Below are 9,996 nucleotides of genomic sequence, written 5' to 3' on the forward strand. Positions count from 1 at the left end.
ACCTCAAGGGAAATGCTCAAAATTTTGTCCTCTGGTCACAAGATCATTTCCAGGGATTTCTTCAGCCTACTTCTTCCAGATGCTGTTCAGCAACTGGGATCTGGAAGCCAGAGATATGGAATTACACAATTACAAACATTGCTCAATGGTTTGCACTGTAACCATTTCTGGCATTTAGTGGATTATATCTGATACCAATCAGTATCAGGGAAATGATTTAAGACAGGGCTGTTATGGAAGCCATAGGATGACACCAATAATCACTGTGAGACTAAATAACTATTTAGTAAAAACATTTTATATAAAAGGCGTGTAGAAAATTTACAATATTCACATGTTAACACAACCTATAAAAATTTGCTACATATTTCATTCAGCATAAAGTGAGATGAGAAGTGTGAGTCAGGATACAGCACAAACAGAACTTGCTGTATTTTTTCACTCTTCTTCCAAGGTGTCCTGCCTGATATCCCTTGATAATCTTCCCCCAAGATAAGATGTGGCAAACATGCCTTCAGATCACTCAGAAAATTACTCTTTGGTGTGATTCCTGTTGCAATATGCTGTGCATGCAGAGACCAAACCTGATAGCAGGGGTCAGTCCTGTGCTGAAATCACCAAGCCCAGTCCACCTGCAGAGAGAACCTACAAAAGTTATTTCTCCAAGGTAAAAGATATACAGGAATGGATATACGGGAATGGCTCTGGTCTCCAGCCTTTCTGGCAGGGAGAAAATTTCTGAATTAAATACTGAAATCAGAAAGAAAACTGTAGAAATGTTTTTTGTTCTCTGTCAAAACAAATGATTTGAGAAGGAGGCAAACCAAAGTGTTCCAGTAAATGGTGAAGAATTTCCCGTATTTGATTGCCACTGCAAACAGTGTGTGTGACACTGTTAAACAGCAGGCAGAGGTTAAAACTCACTGTTTTCAGCTTACACTGGTGTACTTCTTTGCCCTAACCTGCCAAAAGAAAGGGTATTCCTGCAATTCTTCTCTTGCTGCTCCAACACAGGTATTTAAGTGAGGCAAAGCACCTGCTTGTCTGCATGGCCAGATAAACAGAGGGGCTGGTGGCTGTTAATCCCCTGTTGTTGGCTGGGCAGGGAGATGAGCCAGGCCTGTTTACTGCTGAGGCCCCTGTGCAGGGGCTGCTGTGATTTAATTACCAGGACATGCAGGTGAATGGGAGGGTTCCCACGGCAACCCCAGTGCATTCAAAAAATACACAGCCAGACTTTATCCTGCCATCACTCTGTTGATGTAAAGCAACATTTGCAGAACTGTCTTCCTTTCCCTCCAATAGTTTTTTTTTTTTCACCTTTCCCACTGCTTCCTCCAAATCTGGGCAAAATGCACTCATGGTGCAATTTGCTATTCCTGCACTGACAATGCTACAGATGTGCTGATTTACACTACCTGACTTTTGCTGTGCAGTGAGCCCATACAGTCTAAACTTTCAAATCCTTTTAATACAAAATAGTCATTTCATTGAGTTAAAAAATATAATTCATTTTTTTAAAAAATGTATTTTACAATAAAAAAAAAATTGTGAAAATTTTCTGCCCATTCCTAAAAATAAAATCAAATAATTACAGAATTACCTAAATAAGCAGCATTTTAAGTACACATAATTGTGCCTGTTTTCCTTAAAATATTAGTCATTGGGGTGTGTTATTCTACATTACATCCTACCAAACACAGACCAGTACAAATAAACATGGAAGAATCTTGTCATGCCTAACTTGCTGCAAATTTTCTCACAGAATTCAGTATTTACAGGGATTTTTTTTTCCTGGATCCAGTTCTTGTTGTCAACAAATGTAACAGCAACTGCATTACTGAACTTATTGGGAGCCTGGTGAGATGTCTGCAGCACAGCAATTAAGTAAATAGGCACTGTTACAAAATGTTGATCAAAACACAGATTAATTTCAAAAGCTCTTCAGTGCCATTCCAGCAGCTGTTCTTATGTACAATATCCCGCACAAGACAAATGTGTTTACTCAAGACACCATCCTGCAGAATGCTTAAGCACATACTTAATTTCAAGCATGTGGATACCCTGATGTAGTCAGCCTGCTCGTGTGCTTAAAATTAATTAGGTGCTTAAGTGCTTTGTTAGATGAGATGAGGGTGTGCAGCTTCTGCAGAACTCCTGTTCAAAAAACTTCTGGAGAAATTCTATGGACACTTGGGCACAGTATGTACAAAGGCTCCTTACAGGAGCTGACACATTCAAGACAGGGTCCCAATGGAGACCACACATAAAATTTGATATCCAGCCTCAGCCTTGAGTAACCAGACCTGGAGCATCCACCATCCCTCGTGCCACAGCTGAGGCAGCCTGGAGCATCTCTGCTGCTGGTGGGTGCTCACCTGCCCCAAAGGTATCACCTGAGGGCTGTGAATCCCTCACACATTCCCAGCCTGGCTGCCTGTGCCTGCACAGAGCATTGCCACCCACAGCCAGCTGCTGCTGCTGCTGTTCTTCCTGGCTGCAGGCACAGAACTGGTGAGTGAGCTGAGAAAGGGCAGTCTGCAGCTTTTGCTTGCTATCTCCTATTTTATAGGAATTTAAGCTGTCCCTGACTAGAAAAACTGGGCCGTTGGGGACTGTGATTTTCATCTTCTAACCGATCATAAAGGCTCCAAAAAAACTTGCTTCTTTGTCCGTGTCAACAATGTCACTGTTGCTGACAGAGACAAAAATCCTGTCCTCTCTCTTCAGCTGAAACACACCACCTTGATAGATGGAATAAAGTCCATACTCCGCCTTTTTGGACCAGCAGCTTGTCCTTGCACTTTTCATCAGCAAAATGGGCTCGGGGTAATTAGTCAGTTTGTAAACATACTGGACCAACTGTTTGGGGTTTCTGATTTGTCCCAGCAAATCTGAGTCCTCGTTCTCGTTCTCACGGAAGCGGAAATAGATTTGTGAGTAGATGTAATAAAAGCCTGTCTGGGGTATCACCAACTCGCCATTTCTCAGCTCCACGTTGTAAAGGAAGGAGTGGCCTTTTCTTGATGACTCCCAGTTGTTTAGTTTGTGTCCAATTCCTCTTCTGGGCAAAGTATTTACTTGGGGAAAAAAAAAAAAAAAAAAGAGAGAGAGAGATTAACTTAAAAACCAGGCAGTGAAGCCAAGTGTCTGCTAGCTGAGGAGCCTGATTTTTAATAACAAAGTAAGGAAACCTGCTCTTCCCAGCAGTTCATTAGGTCCATTCTCACAACAATTTGATGGTCCATAAGTAAGCTTTAAGTGGGAATTAACATGAACTGCCTTTATTTTTATTATTTGTGCTCCCAAATAAGCGGAAAAAAATTATGTTTTTACTTGGCAACAAAGTTAAAATATCCATTAGTGTCTGATACCCTCTGAAGCTGCAGAAACCCAAGCAAGCCCTTCATTAACATGGTCTGAATGTCAAGTCTCTCCTGTCTGTCTCACATTTTTAATAGGTCTGTCACCATAGCAGCTGGGACTCGCACAACCGACAGAAGGAAATGAAAGAAAAGAGGAAAACTTAACATTAGGAAAGACATTTGAATTTCTTTTTGCCCCCTAGTGAAGGTTCCAAAAGAAGAGTTAGGGAGGTACCCAAAAGAAATGGGCTTTCCCTCTGTTTGGTGAGAATTAGCAGAAAAAAATTGATGTCTGGGACAAGAGGATTTCTTTCCTACTATTCAAAAGTGTTTGTGAGCACAAGGCTAGCAATGGGAGAGCAAATAATTTAATTCTGTCGTATTTAAGTGCTGTCAAAGGTCTGTCCTTACTGCGTGAGGACAGGGAGCTCCTCCTGCTGCTGCTGCCCGTCAGGTGCGCCGCGATCCTGCGGCTGGGAGCGCGCGGCTGCTGCCCCTCCGCGTGCGGCAGCGTCAGAGTCCTCTCCACTGAAAGGGAAAAGATGCCCCATATTAGGACCAAGGACTTCAGATACCACTTCTGTTCCTTCTGACTCGATTTTAACAGATAAGTATGTCACTTTTTTAATTGACTGAATCATAGGCTGATGGCTAGTTATTGTTGGCTAATAAGGTTCAAATTCTGCTTTCACTCTTGCTCATGAAATGTCTTTAAGTGTCTTGTAATTCTCCTTTTTCTCCTCCTCTGTCTTCAAGTTATCCACAGACAAAACAACCCATAGTATTCAATTTTATGGTTAATATTCCTAATCTCCCTGTGAATTTCCACTGGGACGGTTGTAATGCTTTCCCCCAGCATCTTTAGTGTGAGCTTCAGCAGAGCCATTCCTTAACTGACCTCTGCAGCTCTGTGCTGCATATTCCAGGAGCTGAGATACTGGGAGGGCTTTTTAAACATCCCCCATAACACATGGGACAGAGATCTAGAGGCTGAGTCCTCTGCATCCACCTTGGTTACCTTGCTCTAACCACTTGATAGTAATTCTGGCTCCTGAAAATTTACCTTCTAGTAATAAGTAATAACTTTTCTATAACTTCAAGCCAGTACAAGATCTCAGTCAGTTTTCTGCACTTTTAAAAAAATCAAGTCATTACATATCAAGTGCCACTAGCAGCTCTTTGTAACCACAGATAATAAAATTATTACAATACCGTTGATTGCAGATATGTTTTCCTCGTAGCTTTTTGACATCATCTGTCAACAAACACAATGAAAGTGAATTAGCTTGTCAGCTGGGACTGACAGGTGCACAAAAAGACACACCTTTTTTTACTCACAAATAAAGGAGAGTCTGGATTTGGTCAACAAGCAAATAAGGGGAAAAAAGCACCTATTATTTTGTTGTAATAAAGAATTTCTATGTTTACATCTTTTAGGTAATGAAAGACATGGGGAAACATTTTCAAGAGCTCAGGCATAAGCCTATTGAAAAATCCGAATCTCCAGGTTTTTTTCAAATAAGAGAAGCACCAGCTTTCATTTGCAGAATACTTGGCAGTGTGAACCACAGAGTCTTAGATCTGAGAAATTAAATTAAATTTATTTTTATACCTCTACCTATCTAAGCTCTTAATCTAGCATATTTTACTTTGTGCATTCCCCTTCTTCATAACTCTTTGCTGACTGCTGAAGCAAACCAGTTTGGTATGGACAGTGGTGCAGCAGTAGCAAGTGTGGTGATGATTTACCTGGTGAGTAATAGTAGTATTATCATAATTGTGACTTATTTCTGGCACCCAGGTGACCTTTTTCTAAGCAATCAGGGAGCTAGTAGGTGTATTAGTTGTGTAAACATCCACCAACTAAAACAATGCTTTCTCTGTGCAGAAGTTCAGAGACTTCACTGGCAGAGCTTCCACCAAAAGTGCTGAGATCTCTGAACACAAATAGAGAATCTGTTTTAAATGCAAGATCTGTTTTTGCCAGGAAATTTCAGCCAGAAGAGAATTTCTATGGATGAGCTTGTTTATGTGCTGGAGATGGGATTTTGAAAGCCATTCCAGAAGATTTTAGCCTCTGTGACTTTTGAGCCAGATTGACTCTGTTCTCTGTTGCAAAAATTCTGTGTGTTGTGTGTAAGTCACGCAGGAGGTGCTCTTTGGGAAGGTGCTGTGAGCTCACTTGCTCTTTCCTCCACCACTGCATCACACAGCTCATGAGTGGACCACTCCTTAGGCACTTTTGTACCTCTCCTTGTGTCACATTTAATCTCACTTTCCCTCCCCAGTCTCCCTGTATTTCCGAAGAGGGAGACAGCTCTGATAGCACCATGATCTGCATGGTCAGGTAGAAGCCCTTTACCCTGAGGTAATTCAGACAAGCCAACCCATCACTGGAATTTGCTTAGCAAAAGCTGATAAGTTTCTGCTTTATTATTTCCTGACTGCAGTGAAATCACTTTTATGGGTTGTTTTTTATTTTTGCTCCACTGCAAGCACTCTGCAGCTGGAGCTGCAGCCTGACAATTGCTTTGCAATAAAACACTCTGAGCCTCCTTTACTCTGCCATTAGGATTCCTTTAGCTGTAACATCACTGTTCCCAAATACCTTTTTAATTAACTTTCCCAGGTGCCACTTTACTTGCCAGCAGGGATCAGCCTCTCTGTCCTGGCTGTCGAGGAGCTCCAGGTCGTGGATGGAATTTCCGATCTCCTCCCCCGTGAGACAAGCGATGCCGCTCTTGGAGTACGAGTCCTGGAGCTGCAGCACAGGGAAAAGACAGGACTTCTCATCCATGTGTTTGCAGCTGTGCTATGTCACCACATTCATCAAATGCTAAGAAACACACTTTCTTTTCTCTAAAGCCAGTATGGTGCAAGTATATGAACAATGAAAGAATATAATTCATCCTCATCTGAGATATTTAAATATGAGGGCATACCTCACATGCAAAAATATCATTGCATTAACTCCATGGGCATAAATCTGGTACCCAATATTCATCTTAATAGGTTTTGTGAAAATTCAACATCTGAATCCCTGATGTTGCAAATTTAGGTTCTCTAGTTCTGCATTAGAAGCATTTCTTTTGCACAAGATTGTTTTTTAAACAGATTATTGAAGATGAAATCAAATACTAGAACTTAAAAGTATTTTCTATGCTGTCTTTTCAGCCAATTATATTTATAATCCAGACCTTTGCTGTTATTTATATCTGTCCCATATCCTCCCCATATCCAGTCTGAGGTCTCTCCTAACAGCATTTGTCCTAATAGTCCAGACAACTGAAACAACATTTGAGTCCAAATAAAATTATAATGCTAGATGTTTTTGACGTGAAAATATCAAGTATCTATCTCTATCCTCTAGTCACGGAGAAAACATTTTTCTGCTAAGATTGAAGAGATTGGCAAAACTCCTCCTGGCTCCAAGGGAATCTGACTGGGAGAGTTTTCCTAGTGGAAAGCTCTCTCCCAGCTCCCTGCAGATGTGACTCCAGCTGGCGCTGTTGGTCAGTGTGGGAGCACAGAACCTGAGAGCAGCCCTTGTTTGCTTTGAACTGGGCTCCTGCTGCATCTGCTACACACTGGGCAGGCTTGTGGAGCCAGCAAAGCACTAGGGGAACTTGGAGGAAACAGCAAGAGACATGCAAAGCATTCAGATGGAATCCTGGTAGTAGCCTTTAAATTTCACTTTTTTTGTTGTGTTAAAGAAGCTTGGTTAGGTTTGCTAAACAGATGCTTTTTTTTTTTTTCTACAAGTACCAGTTTTTAGCTGTCCTTGAGACTGGAGTATTGAAAGCAACAAATGGATTTCCTCCTTTAGACTCCAAGTTTTTCCTGTTACAAGACAAAGAAATTTCCTGCTACAGGGGAAGGAGATTTCACCTCCTTCAAGTCCCACCTTCAGTTTGCAGCAGCAGATTCCACTGAGCTTCAGCTAGTGCTTGAAGTGGTGTATTTTGTCGGCAGCAGAAGGAAAAGGGGCCCCCACTACGAGTGTTGGTGAGAGTTTCTGTGTCTTTGCCAAGGAGCACAGTGGTATTTTGAAATCAGATTTCAAGAGCTCACAGTGATTAATATTATGTGCTCACTGAGGTAAAACTACAGGCTCTGACCGATTTAATTATACAATGAGCTTCTATAAAAAAAGTAGTTTGACGAGTTTAAGAAAAAAAAAGCCAAACACAGGCAACTTGTGTGGTTAGTTTATTCTCTTGCAGACCTGTCACAGCTCAGCTCCCAGCTTTGCCCTCCCATCTGGGAGCAAACAGATGTGCTTCTGCCTCCACCTTTTCCCCAAAACAGCTTTACTCTCCTGGCACTGAACCTTGCTTTGTGTGCAGTTTGAAGTCCTCAGGGAATGCAACTTTGCAGCAGCACATTATGGAACTGAGGGACTGGAATTTCTCTTGTAAGATTTACTCCAATCAGGTTTACCTGCAGCACTGAACCCTTTGAGGACACAACTCCTGCAGGAATCTTATCTTGTAGAGCCTCTTTCCTATGCTAGGAGTGGTTACTGGACTGTTTTTGAAACAGAAGGAAGCCTGAGGTTGTTTTCCTTGCAGCCCTGTATCCTGAAGCATAAAAACTTTATTGTCTCAGTACTTCCTCTTAGAGTAAAACAGTTAAAGAATGTCATACTCCTAGTCCTAATCAGGTTACTACAGCTGTAGTGGACAAGCCCCACTAGTTACCAGCATGTTTTTTGTAAAGACAGAAACACCTGCAGTCTGTGCAGCCACAGTGAGTTAGTGAAGGTGTAGAAATGCAGGTATTGTGAACAAACAAATAGAAGAAAAATGTGCAGGCAAAATAAACAGTTAATCTACAAAGAATATTCCACATGCACATGTGGGTGTGGGGTAGCAGGCTATGTCTAGACGAGGTTTTTCCTGTTTATTGTGCAGCAAATGGCACATGCAGGAATATGTGGTTAAGGTACCCCCTCCAGAGCCAGCAAGCTTTGTTTGCAGCCCAGCACAACTTCTGTTTGGACAACTTCACAACAAAAGCAGGCTTGTTGTTGTTCAGAAACTGTGAGTTGTATTTTGGGCAAGTCCCTGGGATGTGGTTGTGTCCCAGGTGGACATGTTTGAATAGAAGGAAGGAAAAGATAAGTGTGGTTACTAATTACTTAAATTGGCACGTTTGTTAGCAAAGAACTCTGAACTGTGTGCATTGAGGAAATGAAGATCCCTTTATATATATTTTCTTCATAAGAAATCATATAACCTGGTTTCATAAAGTCAGCACATTTCTGTGAGTCCCCCACTGGACAGCCACAGCTGTAAATTCAGCAGAAAAATCTGGTTTATACATTTTGAGAGTATAAGCATTGGCTCCTGTTGCAGAACCCTGCACACCCTTTGTCTCACAGAGAACTCTGACATCTCAGAAGACTCCACTATTAAATCTAATGTGAATAAACGCACATATAGCATAATATGCATATCTACATTATTATTAAAAACGTAATTATTTATGCATTACTGAGTGCACATATACAATAGTAATTTACACTTGTGCAATACTTTCTGCAGTTGCAGAGGCACAGAACACTTACCTGCAGGCAGGTTTACCTGTGTGCCAGGAGTAGCAACAGCCAGGCACAACTTAGAGCAGGACAGTCAATTTGGGGTGAGATACCCATGGAAACCCTGAGTAACAAAGGTCCTGCAAAAGCAGGGCCACACACACAGGACTATCAACTAAACTTTCTCGGGGTGTAAATGATCTTTTGCAAAGAGAGGGAAGAGTTAAGCAGCAGCTGGCAGGGCTCAAGGGTGGCTGCAAGGAGCCCAAAGCATCTAGACTATACAATGCGTATTTTACAACTTATTCTGCGGAATTCAGCGGTGTCTGGTGCAGTTCCTTTAGGGTTAGTCACAGCCTTGAAACCATGTCCTAGAGGCACATCTATGAGGTATCTGAGCTTTTCTCAGCGGTGCTGCCCTGTGCAGCTGACAGCGCCTGTTCCCCCCGCACCGCAGAAGTGATGAGGCGGCGGACTCGGGCTCTAATGGGAAACACATTCCCTGCCAAAGCGCACGGCTCTGTTCTCTGGGCTCTGATACTGTATCTGGGCTCTGACACTGTATCCGCGCTCCTTCCCCCGCGCTGCAGACAAAGGGCAGCGGAGTCTTTGTGCGCTCAGCCCGGCCCGGCCCGGGGATGCCGCTCCATCCCTCGCCCCCGCCCGCCCGAGCCGGCCCGGCCCGTCCCGAGGGACAGAGCGGGGACAGCGGGGTCCCCTCCCGCCGCCGAGCCCCGCACAGACCTGTCGGAGCTCGCTGGTGAAGTAGAGGAAGGTGACGGCCACGCACACACTCTGCAGGAGCACGGCGGCCACCAGCACGGCCCCGCAGGTCTGCGCGGGGCTGGGGCCGCCCGCCGGCAGCATCCTGGGGCTGGCTGGGCCGGCCTGGGGGCTCCGGGGGCTCCGGGGGCTCAGGGCCGCCGTCCCGCAGCGAATGATGCGCCCCCGGGGCCGCCGCGCTCAGCCCGGCCCGGCCCGGCCCGCCGGGGGATGGAGCGGGCGGGGCGGGGCACAGGGACACTCCCTCGGCCGGGCCCTCCCTCCTCTCCCTTCTGGCCCTTCCCTCCTTGCTTTTCGTCTGTTTTCTCT

General features: G+C 43.9%; 1 protein-coding gene across 1 annotated transcript; it reads right to left on the reverse strand.

Annotated features, from left to right (window-relative positions):
• Nucleotides 1–280: 280 nt before the first annotated feature.
• TNFSF10 (TNF superfamily member 10) lies at nucleotides 281–9,771 on the reverse strand (the record flags this gene model as incomplete). Its single annotated transcript, XM_083868908.1, has 5 exons — nucleotides 281–3,080; nucleotides 3,777–3,893; nucleotides 4,578–4,620; nucleotides 5,974–6,126; nucleotides 9,649–9,771. The coding sequence occupies 5 exons, from the start codon at nucleotides 9,769–9,771 to the stop codon at nucleotides 2,632–2,634; spliced, it is 885 nt and encodes a 294-aa protein (XP_083725034.1). The 3' UTR covers nucleotides 281–2,631.
• Nucleotides 9,772–9,996: the final 225 nt, after the last annotated feature.

Source organism: Zosterops lateralis, assembly GCF_965231275.1.
Source record: "Zosterops lateralis genome assembly, chromosome: 10".
Classification (NCBI taxonomy): domain Eukaryota; kingdom Metazoa; phylum Chordata; class Aves; order Passeriformes; family Zosteropidae; genus Zosterops; species Zosterops lateralis.